The sequence below is a fragment of the Mus pahari genome, chromosome 15, assembly GCF_900095145.1.
Source record: "Mus pahari chromosome 15, PAHARI_EIJ_v1.1, whole genome shotgun sequence".
NCBI classification, from domain to species: Eukaryota; Metazoa; Chordata; class Mammalia; order Rodentia; family Muridae; genus Mus; species Mus pahari.
In genome coordinates this window covers 8,395,041-8,420,324 of record NC_034604.1, presented here as the reverse complement: position 1 = coordinate 8,420,324, position 25,284 = coordinate 8,395,041, and the positions used below count along the sequence as shown (strand labels likewise).

General features: G+C 43.8%; 2 protein-coding genes and 1 pseudogene across 5 annotated transcripts in view; 1 reads left to right on the top strand and 2 right to left on the bottom strand.

Annotated features, from left to right (window-relative positions):
* The window catches only part of Riok3 (RIO kinase 3), a 27,446-nt gene extending 10,874 nt beyond the window's left edge, over window positions 1-16,572 (bottom strand). The window contains exons 1-7 of one of the 2 annotated variants that reach the window (XM_021214266.1): window positions 16,307-16,572; window positions 9,215-9,330; window positions 8,346-8,491; window positions 8,151-8,258; window positions 7,833-7,942; window positions 5,909-6,052; window positions 2,282-2,409 (exon numbers count right to left, since the gene is read on the bottom strand). In XM_021214266.1, coding sequence (XP_021069925.1) covers window positions 2,282-2,409; window positions 5,909-6,052; window positions 7,833-7,942; window positions 8,151-8,258; window positions 8,346-8,491; window positions 9,215-9,330; window positions 16,307-16,369 — 815 coding nt within the window. In that variant the 5' untranslated portion in view covers window positions 16,370-16,572. The other variant, XM_029546931.1, reaches the window with a different exon arrangement.
* A 2,876-nt stretch (window positions 16,573-19,448) lies between these two features.
* LOC110333299 lies at window positions 19,449-20,625 on the bottom strand (annotated as a pseudogene).
* A 3,131-nt stretch (window positions 20,626-23,756) lies between these two features.
* Tmem241 (transmembrane protein 241) overlaps window positions 23,757-25,284 on the top strand; it is a 126,965-nt gene continuing 125,437 nt past the window's right edge. For 2 of the 3 annotated variants that reach the window (XM_029547271.1, XM_029547270.1), the window contains exon 1: window positions 23,796-23,905. In XM_029547271.1, coding sequence (XP_029403131.1) covers window positions 23,834-23,905 — 72 coding nt within the window. In that variant the 5' untranslated portion in view covers window positions 23,796-23,833. Of the gene's footprint in view, window positions 23,906-25,284 lie in introns of all 3 variants that reach the window. The other variant, XM_021214871.1, reaches the window with a different exon arrangement.

Sequence of the window (25,284 nt, the reverse complement as noted above, 5' to 3'; positions counted from 1 at the left end):
ATATATATATATATATATATATACACACACACACACACACACACACAGATGTATACACATACAATCCTATGTATGTAATTCTATCATTTCTGTTCTTTAAAAGAACTCTGACTAAGCCAAGAGTGGTGAACCACATCTTTAATCCTGACAATCAGAGGCAGGCAGATCTCTGTGAGCTCAAGGCCAGCCTAGTCTAAAAAGCAAGTCCAGGACAGCCAGGGCTGGTTACACTGAGAAACCCTGTCTTGAAAACCAATTTAAAAAAAAAAAAAAAAAGGAAAAGTTGGGCGTGGTGTTGCACGTCTTAATCCCAGCATTTGGGAGGCAGAGACAGGCGGATTTCTGAGTTCGAGGCCAGTGTGGCCTACAAAGTTAGTTCCAGGACAGCCAGGGCTATACAGAGAAACCCTGTCTCAAAAACAAAACAAAACAAAAAAAACAAAAAACAAAAAAAGGAATAATAATAATAATAATCTGACTAACACACATACAGAAATACCTATGTGGATAAGCAGCTACAGATAATGACTACGTACTTCTTCAACTAGCATTTGTCTGTCAATATTGGGGGTTTTGCTCACTTTCAAGAAAAAGCTGAGGTCGGACTGACTTCCTCATGATGTCTTCCCTGAATGTGTCTGGCAATGACCTCACCCATGTCTCTTCCTTCCCTACTGTGGTCTTCCCGTGTGTGTAACCAACTGCATGCTTTTTCTGTGTTCATCAGTGTTCTTACTGCAGTGAACTCCTCCTGTTATGAGAGAGTCTGACTGACTGTTGTGGTGACAAAGACCATATGTACTCTTCCTTTTACGTCCTTGTGTGAATGAGGGTCAGTAGACAACCAAGGGCATTGGTCCTTGCCTTCTACCTTGGGCAGAGACTTGTTGTCGGTGTGCCAGGCAAGCTGACCATAAACTTCCAGGGCCTCTGCTGTCTCCAGCCCCATCCTGCTATAGGAGCACAGGAAACTCCAGTCCTCACACATGCACAACAAGCACTTGACCGTCTGAGCCAACTCTCCAGCCCCAAGAAAATATATTAAAAAAAAAAAAAAAAAAAAAATCAAAGGGGAAAACCATGAAACCCCAAGAAACATTATTTGTTATACTAGCTAGCTCAGAATTTGAAAGGGAACAAAACCAGCTCTCCATTCAGTGAAGCCTTCCACTAACTATTTAACAAAGAAGGAAAAACAAGGCATACCGTGTGTCTATGGTGATTCTTTAGGAATTGAGCTTCAGGGCATGCCTGTAAAACTACATCTAAATTCAAGGATCTCCCTACAAGTTCCCATGTCATTTAGAGTGGCATGGTCAGGGAAGGAGAGATGGCTCAGAAGTTAAGAGCACTTGCTGTGCTTCCCGCTCCAGAGGACTGGAATGTGTTCGCAGCTCGCGCATAGGACACTCACAAACACCTGTAACTCCAGCTCCAGGGAGCCAATGCCATTCAGCCGCTTACTCTCACTGGTGCACATATGCACACACACACGCACACACATAAGTCTAGAATACAGAAAGGTCTGCTAATACCTACACGTCCTTAAGGTAACAAACATATATAAACTTCTGAAAGATTGGACTCAAAATTGTTATTTATGGAAAAAGTCTGTAAGTTCATATGAAGACTATTTCTAACACTTTTTTGTAAAGTTTTAGTCATGGCCAATCTTTTGTTTTACAATAATTTGTACATTAAGTCATATATGTCTTATTTCAAGGAAGCCTGTGTTGAAAAGTATAAGGAAGAAATGAATGTTTAAGATTAACACCAGCAATTACAAAATACGATCTCACTGTGCTCTACAGAAATCCCACAGTGAGTATTCTGTTTCAGATTAGAGGTTCAAAGAGGCAAGCCTGTCCCCCACACACCCCCTTCCTTTTTGGTTGTTTTGGTTTTGTGCTGGGATTGGACCCAGGGCCTTATATGTGCTAAGCATGTGCTCTACCACAGAGCCACATCCCCAGGCCCAGTGCTACCTTCTGTCCTCTTTTTTTTAGAATTTAACAATCCAACTTAATATGTTTGTGCATTATGGATGTGTGTAAAGAGAAATAATTATGAAAACTAAAGGCAAAGACTTGATTAACAGGCATTTGAATGCTTATGAGTACAAAATAAATAAAAAGTAACATCTAACCTTTCTACAGTAATGATTTCTAAATGACTCTACTTGCTCTGCAGCATTAAGTTAGATTATGTGTAAATCCATCAGTCCTGAGGAGAAAGGTGTTTTCACACCATGGTACTGTTTTGGTTTTGGTTTTTCATTTACCTCCCTCCATATGCATGAAAGACAACAGATTCCTTTCCTGTACTAATACAGCCAGTGATTGTCTCCAACATTCCAGAGTTGACCATTTTATACATAAGTAAGCGTGTCTTAGGATCAACTGCTTTTTCCTGTAAGAGATAAAGTTCTATAAGTAAAAATGGTCAACATGAAAGACTCTTTAAAGGCATATGCAAAGCAGGCTCTTATAAGAGCATGATCACAATGATATACTTCTTTCCTCAGGGCCCCTGGCTTTCAGCTCCAGTGTCATGAGGCTAAAGAGATAGAGTCACAGCTTCTTGAGGAATAGCCCCAAAGGGACTTCAAGTGTTGAGAGCAGAGCCATAGTAACCCATGTTGAAAGGTAAGAAGAGACACTGAAGGGCGATCCCAAGGTGTAGAGCACAGAGTAGGTGAGATACAGTGTGTCTGAGTGTGGACACAGGCACAGACTGTGTGTAAGGGACTCAGGCCCACCCACAGCCTGCTCTGGATGTGTCTGAAGATGACCGCTCATCTGCTGTGCTTCCTCCAACTGACCTCAGGGAGAAATCAGCCTATTCAGTTCACCACGAGCCTCGATGTGCATAGCGAGAGGCTCTGATGTACTGGGAAAACTAGCTTCCCGGAAGAGCATCTGTTCCGACCAAGGGCCTCACCGTCCTTCTCACAGCACCGCTGGCTTCCTAGCTCTGGCTCCCCACTTTATGGAAGATGGTGTGGGTCTGGAAAGGAATCTCCTCAAGGAAAGCAAAGCCCCGAGTCCTGCCCCGTATGCTTATACTCATCCACTCTTCCCCATCCTCCTGGAATGATACTAAAGTAGACAAGGTTCAGAGACAGTGATGGCTCCTTGCACCGTTCCAGTCTCGGAGGCCATAGATACAGTGTTCAGGACTCCTATTCATTGGCACATTCCCTCTGGCCTCTGGTAACCCCCAATTTTGTCCCAAGATAAATGATTAGCCCCAGAGGAGAAAACTGAACGGAGAGTATCATCACAGCTCCCCTGCAGCGACAGAGCTGAGAAGGGACTGGAGGAGTGGGGGTCACATTCCTGCTGTCACCTTCCATGGCAGCAATGTGCTCCCCGCCTCAGCCCCCACACTATTGCCAGGACTGTGGGTGGGACATAAGCCAAGATTACAACCAATATGGACTGGGGGAAGTGTACGCAGGTGGTAAGTGGTATATTTGGGATGCCAGGCAGGAGTGTGTAGATTGTAAATCTCTAGATTTAATGTATACAAAGATCCTCCCCTTCCCTAACCTCTGACCTTTCTTGATTGCCCTACAACATCTTCTCTACCTAGCTAGGTATCCTCCACTGGGGACCCAGGTGTCTCCTCTACCTTTTATGAAGGCAGGATTCGTACAACACCTCTGGAGATATTCTGAGGCTAGAAGACAACAGCTTCTCCCTTCCAGTCCTGAGCCAGTACCAACCTAGTGACATCTTCCCCTGTGTACCCTTGTGGCTCCCTATTACTGAGTCTTGAAATGACACTCTTTGGCTATAACTTCCACATTCTGCCCTTAAAAAAGAAACTGGAAGTTAAAACAAATCAAAACCCAAACACTGACTTAATCAAAATCTTACTTTACCAACTTTAACCAAGTTTAAATAACTCTCTCAGCAGTCTTACAGGTTTTAGAAAAATGTTATCTTTTTATTTATGTGTACATGTGGATGTGCTAAAGCAGACTTGAGACTGAACTCTGAGCCTCTGCAAGAACAATACATGTTCTTTACATTACACGGAGCCAGCTCTCTGGTCCTCTTTTAGCTTTTTAAGTGTTTAATAAGTTCACTTATTGTCAGAATAGTACACATTATCTTCATTACAATAAAAAGATTAGTGTTCTAAAGAGTAGTAATTTTGTTATTTTCAAAATAGATATTATCTTCATTAATGTAAAAACACTAGAGACTATTAAGTTATAAATGTCAGTGTAATAGGCAAAAACTTTTCTTTTTTTTTTTTTTTTTAAATCTAGAACATCTGGGCTGGAGAGATGTGTGGGCAATTAAGAGCACTGGCTGCTCTTCCAAGGACCTGAGTTCAATTCCCAGCACCCACACATCAGTTCATAACTGTCTGTAACTCCAGTCCCTAATACCCCTAATCAAGGGTATTAGGCACCCACTTGGTACAAAGACAGATGAAATGCCCATAAATATGAAATAAAATAGATCTTTAGACATCTGGAACATTCAACTAAATGCACAGTACATGCTCTAAATTTCTGTGATTAAAAAAACTTTTTTGGGGGGCTGGTGAGATGGCTCAGCTGGTAAGAGTACCCGACTGCTCTTCCAAAGGTCCCAAGTTCAAATCCCAGCAACCACATGGTGGCTCACAACCATCCGCAATGAGATCTGACTCCCTCTTCTGGAGTGTCTAATGACAGCTACAGTGTACTTACATATAATAAATAAATAATAATAATAAAAAAAACTTTTTTTGGGGAAAAACCCTTAATTCTAATTAATTCACAAGTAATATCATTCAGATGGCTTAAGAAGGCCATATCACCACGTGCTCTGCCGCAAGTCCTGTAATCTCAGTATGGCCATGGCATTCTGAAGCAATAAGATTACTAAAAAAGTCGTGGGGTGCAGCAACACATGCCGTTTAGTCCCAGCACTTGGGAGGATAGAGGCATGTGTATCTCTGAGTTCAAGGCTAGCCTGAAAAGCAAATTCCAGGATAGCCAGGGTTTAGTTCAGCTTATACATTATACTTTCATGTCCAGTTTTCAAACATTTTTTCAACTGCATTAGCCCAGAGAGCAAATAATGTAACTGTAATTTTTTTTTTTTGGATAAGATATCATTAGTCCAGGCTGGCCAGGAAATCACTGTAAAGCCCAGGCTACCCTCAAACTCATGGCAATACTGCTGTGTTAGCCTCAAACTCCAATGTGCTGGGATTATAGGCATGAGCCACCTGAGCTCAATTTGAACTCCTTGACTAGACTAGTCCCTGGCAGGCAGGAGGAGTTAACCTCATACAGGTTCTGGACATGTTAAAACTTGTTGAATCTCATGAAATCAAGGGTCACCAACTGTCTCTGCTAAGCCAGTTGGGTTCCTTTAGGGTCCTGGTAGGTGATGTCAGGATTTGCAGGCTCAAAATTACTACCTCCACTGAAGCCTCTGATGACACCTGGCCGGGTGTATGTTTAACAGCCACAGCACCAGCTACCATGCTGCCACCTGGGCCACTGCATCTGTCTCCTGGGTGCAACAGAAGATGAGCCAACTGAAGGTGATGGTTGCTGCTGGAGGCTGAGCTCTGGGTGCTGTCCTGGGTACCACTTTCATGTGAGGGGCCACACAGGAAGAGGGGCTTCACCCTCTACACCAAATCCTGTGAGCCTGGCAGCACTGCTTCCAGAAATTGAAAACTCCATATGTGTCTTCAATAACTGATTAACTGAATGTTAAATCAGAAAATGCCAAAAAGCAACATCACTCAAGTAGCACTGATTTGGAAAGCCGATTTCAGGGAGAGGGGTGGGAGTAAACATTAAGTTTTTGTTTTGTTCTTCCCCCCCCCCCCCGCAAACACTGTTTGTAATATGAATTTGTCAACCAAGTGGGGAGGTGTTAAGCATGCTTACAGCGGTAGAATGTTCCTTCTTCTCGTGGAGACGGGCACTCCGACGCTCTTCTGAGTAGGCATGTTGTTTTAAGGCATTAAAGACGTGGTTGGATAGTTTTAAATCCATTCCAATTCCATCCCCTACCTGAAAGCCAGGTGCAAACTGACAAAAACAGAAAAGTCAGGAGTTAAATGTTTTCACATGGTGGCCACGATGTTGGAAGCAACGGTGAGAAGTTAATCTTGCAATAGATTTCATACTCAACAGATGACCTCATACAGAAACAACCCACAGGCCCAGGGGAGCAACACAAAGAAAGTGCAGCCCAAAGGATGGCCTATCCTATTCAGGGAAACACTTCACCATCTCTAAAGTGAATGTCTCTCAGCATTTGTTTTGTTCCTTATTTTCATGCCAAAGAACACAATGTTATAAAGTCTACTCTCATAAATTATTTTTGAAGACTAAATTGCTACAGTTAACTGTACAATCACCTCTATGGCAATCACAGTCCACTTAGTTAGCTGCTAGACATTGGTGGGTATTTAAATTTGAGTTGATTACCACAGAAGACAGGGTAGGTGGTATTCCCCATCACTAAGCTCTGCTCAGCAGCACTGTTCCGGAGCCATACCAAGTATTTCCTCAGAATACAGCACAACCACACCCAATGAGATATTTACTAGACGTGCATTTGTATGCTAAGGTCTGCATTCTTACCGACCACAGTATTTATGAAAGAAAATTCTTTAGACTGGAGAAATGGCTCCTCAGTTAGGAACACTTGTTCTTCCAGAGAACCTGAGTCAGTTCCTAGCACCCATGTAAACGGGTTTACAGCAACCTTTGACTCAGTGCCAGGGGATCCAACGTCCTCCTCCTCAGGCCTCCACACGCACCTGAAAACCTGTTTGTCTCTGTCTCTGTCTCTATCTCTGACTCTCTCTCTCTCTCTCTCTCTCTCTCTCTCTCTCTCTCTCTCTCTCTCTCTCACACACACACACACACACACACACACACAAAGTTTTAAAAATATTAATTTGTATGTGTGGGTGTTTTGCCTATATGAATGTACCATGTGCATGCTTGTGCCCATGGAAACCAAAAGAGCATCACATCCTCTGGAACCAGAGTCAAGGATGGTTGTGAGACACCATGTGGGTGCTGGGAGACAAGTCCAAGTCCTCTGCAGGAGAAGCAACAACTATAAACTGCTGAGCTGTTGCCAGTACCCAAGACTTTTTGGTTTCACGATTTCTTCTTAACTGTGTGTGGGTACACATGCACAAGCACATGTGAATGACCTCGGAGGCAGAGGCATCAGATTTCCTGCAGCGGTGGAGCTGGAGTATATAGTTGGTTGTGAACCACCTGATGTGGGTGCTGGAAGTCAAACTTGGGTCCTCTGGAAGAACAAGTGCAAGTTTTTCCTTTTCTAGCTCTTTTCCTGTCCCTATTGCTGTGTCCTATAAAAATGCTATTGTGTAAAAAGTCATGTACTAGGGGCTCCGCTTTTCTTCTTAATTTTAGAATCCTGTAAATTAAGTTAGTTTGGAAACTATCATCATATATTTTACCCCACAGAACTGTGTACTCTTTTGCACACTGGGTTTAGGACTTGTACATTCACCTCTGCAGCCTGAGGTAATGGCCATAGTAGAGGCAGCACAAAAAGGAGCATGAGGCCAGCCTCAACTCTGGTGTGAGACCATATGAAATAAATAAAAGAAAAATAAAGCTTTAGAAATGTCCTATACTGCATCCAGAATGCTGCTGGCTTGTGTTCGTGCTTTGTGTTTTTGTGTTCACTATGTAGCCCCGGCTGGCCTGGAACTCACCATGTACACCACGTCTCTGTCTCCCAATACTGGGATTAAAGGCACGGCACCATACCTGGACCGAAAGGCTCTTTTTAAAATGTATTTAACTATCTGTAACTTACATTTTCCATTCTTGCTGTGTTCTTTCTTCCACATACTACTTCATCATGCTTGGTGGTGATGTCTTTTCCTTTTCCAATAAAACCCTTTTTGGGAGTAGGAATTGGCTTTGCTAAAGGCAATTAAGAAAAGCCAAGAATATAAGAACAGCAAGTAATAAAGTCTTGCATTCAGCAAAAGACACTGGAGAAACACTTGAATCTAATAGAGTGAATAATCAAATGAGATCCAAATATAAACATGAATGTAGACAAGTTCACTGGAGACATTACTCTTCTATATTCTACCCTTCCCAACTGTGCCCTAGAAACAAGAAGCACCTGGTCTGTAGGGATCATCTCGAGTGTCCTGCCAGTCAACCTCGTCTTCAGAGCTGTCACTGTCTTCAAAAGGATGAACTTTCCGATAGTTTTCAAATGAAATGGAGACTTAAAAGGTAAAACGGTTGATGGCTTATTTAGGAGCGTACACAGGCACCCCCACCACCCAGTGGAAATGGCACGTGAGGCTGGTACCTTTGCTATCACCATTGAACTTCTTTTCTTCACGCCTAAGCTGTGCATCATATTCTCTGTCAAATTCCATCTGCAGCATCTGAGCCAGCATTAGGTCGCTGGAAGTGTCAATGTTTTCTCCAGAAATAAACGGTCCTTCAGCAACACTGTTCAAAACAAGGTGATAAGCTGATCTGACATGCCGTGCTAACAGCTACTGACTGTGCGAGAAGAAGGCATCTTTGAAACGCTAAAATCCCACTGAAGAAGAGGCAAGAATCAACCGACATATTTACCATCTTCTGTCCAGCCAGCTTCAAACCCACAGCCAACTCTGAGAGCCGCAGCTAGGATTGAGCGCTGAGAGAGAGACCTACAGGGTCTGTCAGGAAATCCATATGGAAACCCAGAATGCTTGTTGTCTATAATCTAACCAAAGCAAAAAGAAAACTAACGAAGAAACAGACAACAGACACTAGAAAATAATACCTCAAATGTTCAAGTGTTGCATTGACAGGGACAAAGCCCAGAGGCAGGGTGGTTTGTCTGAGATAATATAAACTCAGAATCTCTTATCCAAATTGCTTGAGACCAAAAGGACTTATGATTTTGAAAGTTTTCAGACCCAAAGTCTGAAATGACTAATGTCTAAGTATTCTTGATCTGAAAAATTATAATTCANAATACTCTAAAATCTGAAAATTTCTGAGTTCTTTTTTGAGTGTCCAAAACGTTAGGGGCTATTTGCTCTGTACTGAAAATCAGGATGAATTAGGTACAGTGAGCTTTCTTTTGCATGGCTGAGTGTGCACTCTTACTCATGTGTAACAACAATCCCCAGTCAGACTCTAAAGCTGTGTTACAACAAGTGCTGTACGTGTGTCACGTACACAACTTCAGGGAAGGCAGCCGCTTCTTCTTCCAACTGCAGCTCTTTAGCCAGCTCCTCACTCATCACCTCGGTCAGTGAACAGGATACTGTGTTTTGAGGGGTAGCCCATGGGCACTGTTTAAACAAAAGAGAAAAACTTTATAATAGTAACTACATAGTTGAAAACAAGGTTACCTTTTGAGAATCAAACTAGTTAAAACTATCAAAATGAGTGATTCACTATTAACAAAATTCATTTTAAAAGAAAGCATCTTTTTTTGTTAATTGCACTTTCACTTGTTACTTTGTGTGCAAGCACCACAATGCAAGTTAGGTCAAAGGACACCTCGTGGGAGTTGCATCTCTCCTTCTACCATGAGTCCCAGGGATTGGACAGAAATCAGACTGCCAGGCCTGGCAACGGGTGTCTTTCTCCATTGAGCCACGTGACAACCTCCCAGTGCAAATCCTACAGAGGGTAAATGTAACCTGAGACATGCACCTGGCCTTTGGGTAGGTGTGTTCTCAAGGTTGAAAAAGTACACAGCATCACCCGGGAGGCAAGGAGTTCGAATACAATTAACTCCCTTGTGCCAATCCATTCCTCATCAAACCTTTCTGCTTGTGACTTAGCTTCCCTCATAGATTCTCTTGTGGGAATAGACTGTATCACCAGCCACATGATTCACTCCTGTAATTCCAGTACTTAGGAAGCTAAAGGAAAAGGATTGTTTCAGGCCAGTCTGCCCTACAAAGAAAGCAAGGATGTCTCAGAAAGAAAAAAGAAATTAATCTTACCAACTAATACAATTCTAATCCCACTCAAGAGTTATGCCTAATTCCAATCTAAGCATAAGGACATGGCTCCTTATACAAGTGTCAATCTTCCTTAAGATGTCTGAGTATATGCTAAAATAGAACCAAGAAGAAGCCACAAAATATGTATTGCCCACTTTAGGATCTGAGAATCAGACTTAACAAAATATGATTACAAAAGAGTAATGTTCCTGGGATTCTTCTTCAGCACTGACCTACCTAAGTTAGACACGTAGCTTAGTGTCTCAGCTTTCCTAAAACACAGATTCTAGATTAGTTCACACTTTTCTAAAACATCCAAATCATCATTTACTCCTTGTCTTGATTCAATTTTCCACAATTCAGAGCTTTTATCAAAATGTAGATTTTACTAGTTACATGGCCTAAGTTAAACGTTGTGTTACTTTCACTGTCTGAGCTCATTCCTTAATGAGTGTCTACTACAGAATTAACAAACATTGATATCCATATTGGCCACAAAACTATTTAACCAAGGTGAGACAGCAAAGGTCCATGAGACTCTGAGACAACTGGACAGGGGAACCACCCATGCTCAGGTTCCAGAGCACTGTGGTCAGAGGGTCAGAACTGACTGTATAGGCTGCCAGGATAGAACCTGAGAGTGATGAACAATTATTTCATGACTAAGGGAACCAGAGTAAGTTTTGTCTGGACTAAGACAGAAGAGGCGTACATGGCCCCTTGCACACACCTACAGTAGCCATTGTAGAGTTGGTCCATCCTCATGGGAGGCCCCACCTCAGAAGTACATGTAGTAGAAGAGCAGAGACTTCCTGAAAGTTGACTGAAGGGGCTGGAGAGATGGCTCAGAGGGTAAAAGCACTGACTGTTCCTCCAAAGGTCCTAAGTTCAATTCCCAGCAACCACATGGTGGCTCACGACCACCCAAAATGAGATCTGACGCCCTCTTCTGGTGCATCTGAAGTCAGCTACAGTGTACTTACATATAATAAATAAATAAATAAATAAAACAAATCTTTTAATAAAAAAAAATAAAGTTGACTGAAGCTCTCTGTAATGTGCAGAACATGGCTTTCTTTGGCCGTCTGCTCTTTAACCTAGAAATCTTCGTGGGGGTGGGGTGGGGGGTGGAGAGATGGCTCAGCAATTAAGAGTAACTGGATGCTCTTCCAAAGGTTCAATTCCCATATTCACATGGAAGATCACAGTTGTCTGTAATTCCATTTCTAGGGGATTCAACACCCTCATATAAACATGTATGCAAGTGAAGTAAAAATAAATTAATTAAAAGAAGTTCTTGGTCTGATCTATTCCAAAGTCCAAGCTCTAAAAGCAGATGACTGTATTCTCCTAGTCACAATTCTTACCACAAATATCAACCAAATAGCAGGCTCCTGCCCCTCCTTTTGTTGTTGTTGTTGTTGTTGTTGCAGTGGTGGAGATTGAATCTAAGGTCCATTCTAGGTAACTGCCATTCCAGGCAATAGCATGAACTACATTCCCAGTCCAACGGATAACATTTCAATATTTCCCACATTTAAGTCATATTTAAATCATGACACAATTTGAGTAGCTACATTATTTCTTTATTGGTTGGTTGGTCTTATCAGATCTCAAAAAATCCAGATAAGACTCACTCAGTACCTGTGGCTCCTCCCAGCACTTCTCCTTCCCACCCTCTATTGTACCTCTTCAGTCTCATGGCTGTGCTTTCCATGACTCTCCTTTCTCTTGCTTGCTTCTCTCTTCTCCCCAAGCATGGCCAAGTCCAGTGTGAACCTTTCCAGACACCTCAAGCTGTACTTTCCCTCAGATCTATAATAAAACCCTTCACTTGGATGAGGAGCCATTTCTTGGATTCTCATTTTTTTTTTTTAAAGATTTATTTATTTATTTTATGTAAGTACACTGTAGCTGTCTTCAGACACTGCAGAAGAGGCCATCAGATCTTGTTACAGATGGTTATGAGCCACCATGTGGTTGCTGGGATTTGAACTCCAGACCTTCGGAAGAGTAGTCCGGTGCTCTTACCCACTGAGCCATCTCACCAGCCCTTGGATTCTCATTTGAATTAGGTCTCTGTTCTGTAGTTTTGGTTGTCTTGAAACTGTGGACCAGGCTCTGCATCTCATGTGCTGGGATTAATTAAGGGCATGAGCCACTCCATCAGGCCATATCATCTACATGTTAAAGGCTTAGAAACTGAGACAAATTAGTACAGTCAGCACTAAAGTGCAGCCAGGACAGAACATGAACTCTTATCCTCAGGACTCAGTTCAGAGCTTCAGACACAGAAACTTTCAAGTAAGTACCACAAGATACACGCCACAGGAAACAATGCAAAGATAACCAAACGTAGTCTGAAGCTGCAGGGGTCTGGTGCCTTTCAGCATCTCAAATTGCTCAAGTCCCTTCCACATCTTGCCTGCCTATTTCTGAGGCTCAGGGTCTACTGTCATCACCAGATTCTAAAGACATTAACTATAAACTCTATGCTGACACACTCCTCAGAAGAGTCAACAATGTCAGGCAGGAATTTTGTTACTTTGAAATAGCAGTTTCTCTATTCCCCCAAATATAAGTCCAAAACCACAGAGCACAGATATAAACAGTACACGGCACTGCCCACTCACAGTGACCACGGCCTATGGAACCTCACATCCACAGCTATACTTCCCCTATCTCTGCCAACCAGTTCAACTGGGCCACCTCCCACTGACACAACTTCCTTGAGTTAGGTAAGTCACAATTTCAGGCTCCCACAGTTTAAAATCAAATTGAAACATTTAAAAGTAGCTAGTAAAAGCCTTCCACAAAATTCCCCTGGGCTCTGTGAGGGACAGCTTTGGGGAAGGGAACACTCCACAAATGCTCACCATGCTGAAAGGGGCGTGGAATATGTACCAGGGGCTTCCCTATGAACTGGCACCAGGGATATGTGGTGGAGAGAGCTGTCAATCTCTAGAGACTCTACTGAGTAGTTAAGAGGCCGTAGTGAGGTAAGACACCTGTGGAGCAAGCATGACAACCTTGCTTGTTCAATCCCCAGAGCCCACGGAAAGCTGGAAGGAGAGAACCAAGTCCATAAAGTTGTCTTATCTCCATATGCAAACCATGGCACATGTGCCCCACCCCCTGCATCATACATGTACACAATAACAAGAAACTTGAAAAAATTAAAGTGGCAGTAAACCCAAGGCAACAGGAAATCTCGGACTCCTACCCCATCAGTGACTCTTGACTCACAATTCTGTCCATCAATATATTTGTACATACCATGGAGGCCATCTGAGAAACAACGCCCAATCCTTTCTGAGAGCATCTGAGGTCAATTGTGCATGTCAATATAATCAGACTAAGAAATGCCTGGGTTCCAGTCACTCCTCTGGGTGTGCCTGTGAGGGCTTCCCAGAGACAACTAGACCACAAGGGGTCTGCTCTGCTTCCTTCCAGATCCTCAGCTCTGACTTCCATGACATGTGGCCTCACTACAGGCCCCAAACCACACCAAGTGACCCTGATCTGAACATTCTGAAATCATGAGGCAGAATCTTTCGCCCGTTAAATGGGTCTCTCAAGCATTCTGGGTCCAGCTATATAAGCCTAACTAACACTGTATCTGACAGACCCATAGCCACCTTCCTAAATCCTTAACCCTGAGATGGTCCCATCATGTAATCTGGTGAAGTCCCACCACTCTGCTCCTCTTGACCATGGCCACATTCATCAGTCTGGCTAGTGCAGGTCGAAGGGGAATCAGCCTTCTTTCCTTTGGTTCCAAATGATGTGTCTGCTCCTAGCTGCTCACTCCACATTATAGAAAGGTTTTTACTGATGCTATCTGTGGGGACAGACTCAGGTAAAATGAAAAATGACAAACTCAAAAGAGGCAACCAGTAACAAAAGTTCAGTCCTCTACTTAAAGCAAGTCTGAGATCACAACTCACAGGAAGATCCTTTTTCTAATCAAATAATCCAGGACACATTGTCAGTGAGTCAATGAATGAGTCAAACATCTCTGGAAAAAATGTTCTGGGTTTTCCCTAACCTAAGGGTCAACATCTCGTACTAGAATTGCACATTCACCATAATTAATAGAACTTTTCTTGAAACTTCACCTCCCACCTGCTTTCAGTTCTCCTACTTCAGCTTCTGCAGCGCCGGGGTTACAGGTACGCACCATTAAATACTGACAGATTTTGAGACAAGGTCTTCACTAGACAGCCCAGCCTGACTTTGAACTCCTGATTTTCTTGCATTCAGCCTTAGAACTATAGGTACACACTACCATACCTAGCAATATGCTAACACTAAGTCCATACCTTATATAATATTTCCTTAGCTTTTCCCAAATGCCTTTTTCTGACGTAGAATCACATCAGGACACCACATTAGAGTTGTCACGTCTCCTTAAGCTCCTCTGGGTTCTGAGTTTCTCAGACACTCTGGTGTCTGCAGCAGTTCCATGGATTCATTTCTACAACTCCCTGTTGGAGCTAGAGACGTCCCGACTTCTGCCCCCGGTTTGACAGTCCCTCACTGTTTTGGGCTATGGCCTGTAACTCTTTGTCTGGAATGGCAGTGTCTGTCACTGGGACCCCGTCAAGTGAACTGTGAGGTCAAAACTTTTTCAGCACTACTAAGACATGCTTTTTCTTTGTAACTTTTATTCTCTCAAGTATAACAGACTTTCCAGAGTTTACATCAGATCTGATGACATCATCATTCCATGGCCTGACTGAATGTGTAATTGCACACTCATGCTAACTCTACTGTGTTCATCTTCAGTTATATTTGCTATAACTATACAGACAGATAGACCGATCGATCTGTGGGATGGATTTTCCCAGTATACTTCAATCAGAACATATACAACAAATAAACAGAAGAGTAAGCTCCCTTCTATCAAACTATGCATTAATAATTCTTTAAAGCGTCAAGCAGCCCCACTCACTCTCAGGGCCTCTGCATCTCCTCCTCCCAGGCACTCACTGTGGTTTTCCAGGCTTAGGGAAGGAAAGGTTTTTGTAAATGATGAAAATGAGATTTTAAAGTTCTGTTGACATACACTTAGAGGAGAGGGTGGAGGGCATTGTTTGTCTGGCATTATTTATTTAGGAAGTGAAACATGTTCTCGGGGTACATGTTTTTAAGTGAAATTTTCCTCCAATTTCTGTGGGTGTTTAGCTGGAAAATTCAAAGAACCTGGCCTCTACTTTTGTTATTTTATGTATATTCATTTTGACCTCATCCACAAAGTCAGAGCCTCACACACAAATGTTTATCCATGCTATGACATGAAGATGGAACCATATTTACCAGTACAACATTTGAATCTTCCTACAGGCTTATAAACTTATAAAACCAACTTTTAAAAAACTGAACAGTTGACGGGCAGTGGTGGCGCACGCCTGTAATCCCAGCACTTGGGAGGCAGACGCAGGTGGATCTCTGAGTTCAAGGCCAGCCTGGTCTACAGAGCAAGTTTCAGGACAGCCAGGGCTACACAGAGAAACCCTGTCTCGAAAAACCAACCCTTTCACACCAAACCCCACAAAATCCAAAACTCAACAGTTAATTATCTCTTTTTCTGGATTAAAAATAGGCAGGGTCCATTAAGACTAACAACTTAATTAATAAATGAGGCAAAATACTCTGAGTTAGCATGCAAAAAACTATTACGAGGTTTTAGACGGCTGGATCTCCTTCACGACCTTAAACCTGAGGGATCCAAACCCCAAAGGAAGCACTGTTGCTCTCAGCAAGTGTTACCGGCCTTTACATCCTAACCATGTAACACGAGAAAGAGGAGGCTTAAAGTCAGACGCGAACAGAAAAGAATCGTAGTCTGTCACTCGAGAGGTACAGAAAAACCAAGCTTATGGTAGAACACGAAAATTCATAACCATTTTACAGCATTACTGCCCACTTTAGTATAATTAGATGGAGCGAGGAAGGCGCACCTAGATTTTTATCTTTAACACTTCAAAAACAAGACACCGTCGAACTGGGATAGCCGCACTCGTCTGAAAGCGACAGTTTGCTAAGCTTTCTCGGGGCTGGGCTGACCCACTTGGCCAGTGAAAACCGGGAGCCAGCTGTTTCCCCTCAAACCTCGGCGTCCGTGGGGGCCGCTCCGCTCCCGTGCAGAAACAAACGGAGAAGACCACCGGACAGATCCAGTCGGACCCCCGAGCACCCTGAGCGAAGCCGTCAGGGTCCCGCCCCAGGCTCGCCCGACTCACGTCTCCTAGCTTCCGAGACCAGCGTCTGGCCTGAGCTGGCTCACTTGCCGTGACCACCGCTCGCTCACCTTACTGGGTCCCCAAGCTGCTGCGGGCCCCGGCTCAGGCGAAGACACTCCGACCAGATCCATTCGGGGAAGAAGGCAGAGACCAGACCGGGAGCCGAGAGGTGACAAGAGGAAGAGAGGGCTCCGCCGAGGACACGGGCGGGGCACGGGCAACCCGCTGCCGGTGCGGGAGGTGAGGTGACAGATGGCGGCGGCGGTGGCCGCGGCCGGAACTGGACCGCTTCTTTTCCGCCCTCTACGCTCGGGATCTCACTTCTGATTGGCTGTTCGTACCCCGGGAGGGCTGTACTTCCGGTCTCTGCGCCTCCGGTTCAAAGGTCTTCTGGCAAGAGTTGGTGTTGACGCGTTGACGGGCTCCTGGCACGGCTTGGCAGGGTTTGGCTTTCTCTCAGCGGGTACTCCCTGGGCAGGCACCGCCTTCCGGTCCCTTCCTCCCAGTCACCGAATCTAATTAATTCAACCAGCGTGGCCTCCGAATGCTCAAGCCAGGCTGTCTCTGATCATTATTTCCCGGGGTAATTCGAAACCCGGACGGATTGGCGGAGGGGGCGGCGGCGGCGGAACTGGCATGTTCAAAGAGGGGGAAGTGATAGTGATACGGATTGCGGCTGTGTTAAGAGTCATTTGAGGGCGGGTGTGGAATGAGAAAAACTGCTGACTATGTGGCATAATACTGAGCAAAATATAAGACGGCGCAATAAAATTTGTGATTCTCTATTTTGTTGGGAAATTTGTATAGTGACTGGAAAAGCGTAAGCATTATACATCACTATATCCAAGCACTAGTCGGGTTTTAATCTCACAAATGATGTTGAGGAGAAGATTCCACCTGAAAAATGAAACAGGGTCATAGAATCAAGTAACTCAGTTTGGAAATTAAATGACCCCTCCAGCTGGCCGCCTAGCATTTTAACACATGAGCTTTGTGGGGGTTGTTCAGATCAAATCATAAGAGCTAAGATAAAAAATAAAAATAAAAAATAATGCCGGGCGTGGTGGTGGCACACGCCTTTAATTCCAGCACTCGGGAGGCAGAGGCAGGCGGATTTCTGAGTTCGAAGCCAGCCTGGTCTACAAAGTGAGTTCCAAGACAGCCAGGGCTATACAGAGAAACCCTGTGTCAAAAAACCAAAAATAAATAAATAAATAAATAATTAAAAAACTCAGAGCTGGTTGTTACGACAAAAAAAAAAAAAGAAAAAAAGAAAGAAATAGCAAGAGCCGAGATGACATTAAAAGCAGAGTGATGCTTTAGTTTGCATATCAGAAAGATATTTCTGACAGCTGTCTGCTGGGTGATTGCAGTAAGGCTACCCTGACAGTCAGTCAGGGAGGGCTGCAAAGATTTGCCTTGACACATGTTTTGAATGTGTTGCCATCTGTGTAATTTCAAGTCGTAGGTATTTTAACACGCTTCTCTTAGGTGACTGCATATTCCAACTCGGATCTTTCTTTTATTTCCAAGATTTTAGTTTTGGGTTGGGGTACCAATGACAGCATTTAGACCTGTAAGATGTGATGGAGTCTTTGAGTGGGGTTTTACCTGTTTAGTTATGGAATGAAGGAAGCATGACATGTAAGGGCTTCCTGCAGCTTTTGCTCTCCCTCTCCTGAAGAGCCCAGTGGTGCTCAGCTGAGAGAAAACAGTTAACACATTTCCAGTGTCAGAACTCGGAATCAGCATGCTCTTTGGTCTCCAAAGAAAACAGAACTAAGGCTCTTTGGTGTTTTAATGCTGAAATGAATTTAAATTTAAATCTGCTTTGCTTTTGAAAGACAGTTGCTATTAAGTACCTTTACAATCAATGTATGTATATATGTATAAATATATGAATGAATACATGATCCTGTGACTTCTTAAGTTATGTTGCTCAAAGCCTGTAATCTCCCACAAGGTTTAAAAATTAGGCAAACTTGGAAATTTTTAGTAGCGTTTGAAAACTAAGTAACAAACCTATCCAAGCTGGTTTACTGGTCAGACACCGTTTCCTTTTGCAAATGACGTTATGAGGTGGTTTTGTGAGGTACCTGAGTGAGAGATTCGAGGATAACAAATCCCGCCCTAAGCAAGCCTAGCTCACTTGTGGTGTTTAACATCCTTGTTTGAGAAAACACACATTATCTCTGGGAGCTTTTGTGGCCTTGTCAGTTGTATTGAGGGTTCCTGTCTGTCACCAGGGGGTCCTCTGTCTTTTACCTTCCACAGCTGGAGTTACAGTGGCCCCCATGCCCACCTGGCATTTACATGGGTGGAGAGCTAGACTCCAGACCGCATGCTTGCACAGGGAGGGAGAGCTTCAATTGCTGAACCACCTGTTCAGCCCTGCAGTATGTTCTTTAATAAATATTTCCTGTGTCTGTTCTGGTGTGCTAAGTACTTTTACCCTCATGCCCTCAGCTTGGCCCACTCTTTACAGTCACGAAGCACCCAGAACAAGATGAGTGAGGTGAGAGTGGTCCTGGACCTGTTGTTGTTATCCCCTCTCACCTAAACAGGATTTCTGTGTGTAGCCCTGGCTGTCCTGGAACTCACCTTGTAGATCAGGCTAGCCCCAGACTCAGAGATCCATCTGCCTCTGCCTCCTGAGTGCCAGGATTAAAGGCATGCACCACCACTGCCCTGCTGAGCTCTGGCTTTTTTGTTGTTGATTTAACAGGTTTTAAAATTTTTTATTGGAGAAATGGCGCAGTGGTTAAAAGCACTAACTGCTCTTCCAGAGGTCCTGAGTTCAATTCCTAACAACCACATGGTGGCTCACAGCCATCTATCATAGGATCCTATGCCCTCTTCTGGTGTGTCTGAAGACAGCAACAGTGTACTCATATGAATAAAATAAATAAATCTAAAAAAAAAACCCACAATTTTATACATTCATTCATTCGTTTGTTTGTTTGTTTGTTTATGGTGGTGGGGCACTCACATGTGCCATGTAGGCCATGTGTATGTAGGCCAGGCTTGGTGGCAGGTGCCTTTACCTGCTGAGCTATATGAAGGACCCTTGATTGTGTGTGTGTACCACACACACACACATACACACACACACACACACATATATATATTTTAACTCTTTATTAAGAAGGAACCTATGTCAGCACTGTTACGTAAACAATGACAAAGATCAAGGGAAACACATCGGGGATCATGTAGACAGTAATAGACATTGTCCTTTATATAATCAATGTATAATAGTTAAAGAGAGTTTAATCATTATTAAGCAAACATTTTTGCATACACAGCTTTCTCTATCTTTCTGTGCCTTTATCGTTTGTTTGACTTTAAGCAATTCGGCCTGGATAGCTTTATCTCCTGGGTCTATCTCCTGTGCCTTCTTAAGATCAGCCAACGCTTGATCATATTCTTTCAATCCTTGCCATCCTTGTGCTTTTCAGTACAGTGCTTTAGTATTTGAAGGGTCCATTTCAAGAGCCTCTAAGCAACTGTCAATTTCCCCCTGCCAATTTGACATCTTCAGCTTACAAGCACCAACATTCAGCACACAACTTAAGGCTATAGGCTGCAGTCTGGATCTATCTGCTTTCTCAATAACAGCCTTTGAACTATCCACATACCTTAAAACATTTGCATATTTTTAATAGCCATCTCCCAGTTTTGAGACTTGAAAAAAGTATTTCCAATGTTTTTTAAGTCTTCAGATATTAATAAAATTTTATCTACATCTTTTAAATCTACACCTGCATCCTCGGGGAGGTCTGGATGACTATCACCAGAGCCATCGTTGGGGAATATTCCCCAGTCATCCCCTTCTTTCAATTCTCCACATTCTGCAATTACAGAGTTTAGCAGGGTTTTCACCATTCACTTCTACATTTTCAAGCATCCTTGCCACACCTAGTCCTTTTATGACTTGACCAAATACCACATGTTTCCCATCCAAATGAGGAGTTGGAACTGTTGTGAGAAAGAACTGAGAAGCATTTGTATTGGGGCCTGCATTTGCCATGCTCAGCAAACCCTCCCAATCATGCTTATAATGAAAATTTTCATCTTCAAATTTTTCACCATAAATACTTTCGCCACCTGTCCCATTCTGATTTGAGAAGTCTCCACCCTGAATCATAAATTTCTTAATAATTCGGTGGAAAGGGCATCCTTTAAAATGCAGAGGCTTCCCGGTCGTGGGCCCAGTTCCTTTTTCTCCTGTACACAACGCACGAAAATTTTCTGCAGTTTTGGGAACAATATCTGTGAACAATTCTAAAACGATTCGTCCAACTCTCTCCCCACCGATGTCCACGTCAAAGAAGACTTGCGGGTTCTTGGAGTTGGAGGGCTTGGCTGCCAGGGACGGGTGGGACATCCTCACTGCAGGTGCTGGGAAGCGGGACCGGGGGCCTCGTGCGCTAGACGGGATCAAACGCCACTGCACCTCAACCCTATATATATATATATATATATATATATATATATATATATATATATAAACAATAGAAGAAGAAATTAGATGCCTGAAAGAAACAATAGAAGAAGAAACAATAGAAGAAGAAATTAGATGCCTGATTGTGAATAACAAACTTACGCCAAGAAACTTGCCACCCCAATCGGCAGGAAGTAGTCTAAGGAGCATAGCCCCTTCCCTGTCTATCCTTGCTTCTCTCCTATCTAGTGTTAGAGGCTGAAGGGGTGGGAAAGGGGTGGAGAAGGGTGGAAGGAAAAAGAACCACAAAGTGGCCCAAGACCAGTAACGAGTATGTTTCTAGAGAAGGTTAGCTAGAAGGAGGTGAGAACGGGCCACATCACTCACTAGGCTGGGGCTGGGAAGCAAGGGGAGGGAGGGAGAGACTCCAGAGCTCAGGCCGTGTTTCTCCTCTACTTCCAGGCATACTCTGCTCTGTCAAGCCCTCTCAGCCAGGAAGGACTGAGCCCAAAGCAATCTTAAAGTTGCTTTTCCCAGAAGTTTGCCACACAAATGAACAAGCTAACTAAAGTTGGGGACTGTAAGTTATCCACACGGGCCGGTAGAAATGCAAACCCAGATCACAAGTGTTAGATGAAGCCTGAACCTGCAGCCACTCTAGTCCTCAGTGACACCCAGTCCCCAGAGGCGTCCCCAGTGCTGAGTGTCTGGATTGGACTGGACTTGAAGCTTGTTTGATTCTAGGCTTTCCTTTTATTGTTTATTATTTCTTTTTTCCAGTGCTAGTGAATTTTTAAAATTGTTCTTGCTTGCTGAGATCAGGGTTTGCAGGGTTTGCGTGATGATTCCTAGTCCCCAGCACTAACAGAAACAGTTAAAAGGAGGAAGGTTTGCTCTACCTCACAATCCAGCTGCTCCTAGTGGAGAAGCCAAGGCAACCAGAGCATGGAGTAGCTGGGCACATCATGTCCACAGCCAGAAACAGACTGCTGCCAATGAACAGTCCAGAACCCCAGGGAGAGAATGGTGCCTTCACATGGGGTGGCTCCTCCCACTTCTGTAAAAGTAACTTGTTTGCTGCTGTCTGCTAACCTAAGCCTAGTCCTGGAAGCTTCTAGCCTCCATACAATTTTGTCTAGTCCTGGAATGATTTCAGCCTCCGAGACGACTTCCTGCTGAATCAGCTCACCCTTTAGTGGCTCTTCCTGAACTCTGGCTGGCTCATCAACTCAGCTATTGTGGCTCAAACTCTTCTCCATGCTGGCTGATTCAAACTGGCTTTTTTCAGTTTCTGACTGACTTTGCTTGGCCTCATACTAACTTTAGCAATCTGTTCTAATCTTCTGGCACCTTCTTATTCTCTGGCTCATTCTGTCTTCACCTGTGTCTGGCTTGTTCTCTCTCTGCAACCTGTCTATGACTGTCCCAGTGAAACTGCCTCTTTTCTCTCTCTGCACTGCCTCCTCAAGTAACTTCCCCTTCCTTTCTGTTCTCCTGAGAGTTGGGCCTATCCTATTCTGTCAAGTCTTTCTCTGACTCGACACTTTGTTTGTCACTCAATTACACCTCACTTTCAAACATAGGGGCTTCCTTCTATAACTAGCTTTAGGGGCTTCCTTCTATAACTAGCTTTACCTTCATTGTTTGGGATTAGAGGTGTATATTAAGGTGGTTTCTGTATTCCAGCCAGAGGGATTAAACCTGTGCGCTAAGGCTGAGCTGCACCACAACTAGAAATAGGCTTTTTCAGTAAACACCACAATATTGGAGTTCACAATGTGATCAAATATTCTGCAACACACTTCAGTTAATGTAATCAAAATAATCACCACAGACATTCCCAGAGACCTATCTCCCAGTTGATTCTAGATTCTGTCAAACTGACAGTTAGTACTACATTTTTACACATTTTTAATTCCATCATGGATATTAAACCTCATACAATATGAACAAATTTTAAAGACATTTTATTTATTCCTTGAAAGTTTCATGTGTATACAGGTGTATTTGATTCTGTCCACCGCCGTTCTCCCATTCCTCCCAGGTACCTGTTCTGTCCCTGCTTAGATTTTCATATCCTTTCTGCCTTCTTTCCTCTGGAACCCCAGATTCCACTTGGTGGTGCTTGCTGCCGCGCTGACCGATTCCCACGTTGGCCTGATCTTGTGCAGGTTGTATGTTGGTAACCATAGCTGCAGTGAGCTCATGAGTGCAGATAGCTGTCGTGTCCAGAAGCCAGCATGTCATCTTACCTTTCCCTTCTAGCTCATCCTTACACCCTTTCCACACTGCTTCCGCGTTCCGTGAGCCGGGACAATTAAGTAGGAGCCAACCTGAGGAATCCATTGCTTTAGTGTACAAAGCTTGGGAAAGGACAAAACAAAGAGGGAATATCAAAACTTTATCAAGGCCAGTGTTTTCTGGCAATGAATTTAAACATTTTGGTTTCATAGATTTTTTCACACACTTTTTTTTTCTTTTTGAGACAGGGTCTCACTGTGTAGCCCTGGCTATGTGGACCATGCAGGCCTTAAACTCACAGAATCTGCCTGCCTCTTTCTTCCACATGCTGGGACTAAAGACCATGCACCAACATGCCCTTAAAAAGGAAATATTTTTGTGAAGTCTTTTGAAATGGTGAGGGCATTTTAAAATTCCATCCATATGTCATTGGATTTACTTCTTCACATTTCATTCTGTTTGAAGATTGCGATCTAGACTGGGATCAATTTGGAAAGCACCTTTTATGAAAATATGAGGACCTGGGTTATAGTCCTCAACACTACAGTAAAAAGTGGGTGTGTGGTGGCTTCGATAAAGCCTACAGCATTTCCATCCAGCCATTCAGTAATAGCTATGGCTATTTTTCTTCAAACAGTAAAGAAAGGCTATGACATCTTCCGTAACGTGTTTACTTATTCCACCATTTCCTACCACTGGCAGCCAGAGAGGACACGGGTCCTGCTACCCAGAAGATGCCCCTCCAGCAGAAACACTTAGAGCCCTTGCGCACGCGGCCCCTTTAAGGAGGCGGGCGCCCGGGCGAGTGGCCCGCTGATTGGCTGAGCAGAGCCTCGTGTCCGGGCGGCGGAGACTGAGGTGGCAGGCTGGGCTCTGCTGGCTGTCCCCGAGAAGCCAGGAGAGCTGACAGATGAGCGTGAGGCGGTCGCTGCTCGGCCTCACCTTTTGCACCTGTTACCTGGCTTCTCACCTCACCAACAAGGTGAGCAGGCGAGCGGGCGCGACTGCGCGTGGGCTGCGAGCCATGCGCTCCGCGTTCCAGAAGCTGCCCGGGGCTGGCTGGTCTCGATGGGGATGTCGAGGAAACGGACCGTGAGAGGAAGCACTCTGAGTCCACTTCCCGGAACTTTGTCTTGGACTGGGAGGATCATCTAGAGGAGGCTGGGGACTTGGCCTGGCGGCGTGCACAAAGCCCAGGGTGCCACCCACGGCTCTCACCTAAACTCTCAGACCTTGGGAGGTGGACGTAGGAGGATCCGGGGTTCAAGGTCATCCTCTGCTACATCAAGAGTTGGAGGCCAGCTTGGGGTGCTTGAAACTGTGTCTTAAGTAGATGAATACAGATATATGCAAATAAACTGAAAGCAAGCAGTTGCCCCTTTTTTTCTTCCTCAGGACCCAAAGTTCCTGAGCAGTGGAAAGATGAATTTCTTAGCCCTTACCTCATTGATGGATTCGTTAAGTCTTTATCTCCGTTCCAAACATTCCCAATATACCAGAGTTTTTTGTTTGTTTTTGTGGTTTAAAATCTTGATGAAGTAGAAACTGTCATATTTTGATAGGAGTGGGAAGTTGCTTTGAGTTTAAGATTTATTTTTATTTTATGTGTATGGTTGTTTTTCTAGTATGTATGTCTGTGCAGCATATGTGTGCAGTGTCTGCAAAGACCAGAAGGCATTAATTTCTCTGGAACTGGAGTTACAGATGGTGGTGAGCCACCATGTGTTAAGATTGTATGGAAGTGCTCGTAACTGCTGAGAAATCTCTCTCTCTCTCTCTCTCTCTCTCTCTCTCAGATGGTGTGGTTGTGGGTCCACCTATTGTGGGGCACGTGTGGAGGTCAGAGCAGAGAACATCTTGCAAAAGTCAGTTCAGATCTCAGACCATTAGGTTTTACTCAGTGAACTGTTTCTCCCATCCAGTTTCCCCCCTAAGACAGGCTCTTGCTATGTAGTCCAGGCTGGTCTGGAATCTTCTTTCTGCCTCTTCATGGGGTTGCTGGAATTTCAGTCAAGCACCACTACACATAGCTGAGTGTGAGTACAGCTGTCTGAGGTGTTGAAGATATTTGTGAGCCAACCCGTGTGGATGCAGAGAATCTTAACTTGGTCTTTTTCAAGTAAGCATTTTCAACCTCTGAGCCATTTGCCAGCCCGTAGATTTCTTTTCTTTTTTCTCTTCTCTTCTCTTCTCTTCTCTTCTCTTCTCTTCTCTTCTCTTCTCTTCTCTTCTCTTCTCTTCTCTTCTCTTCTCTTCTGTTTAGATCTATTCCCCAATTTTTTTCATTTTTTATTAGATTTTTTTAAATTTACATTTCTAATGTTATCTTCTTTCCTAGTTTCCTCTCTGAAAATCCCCTAT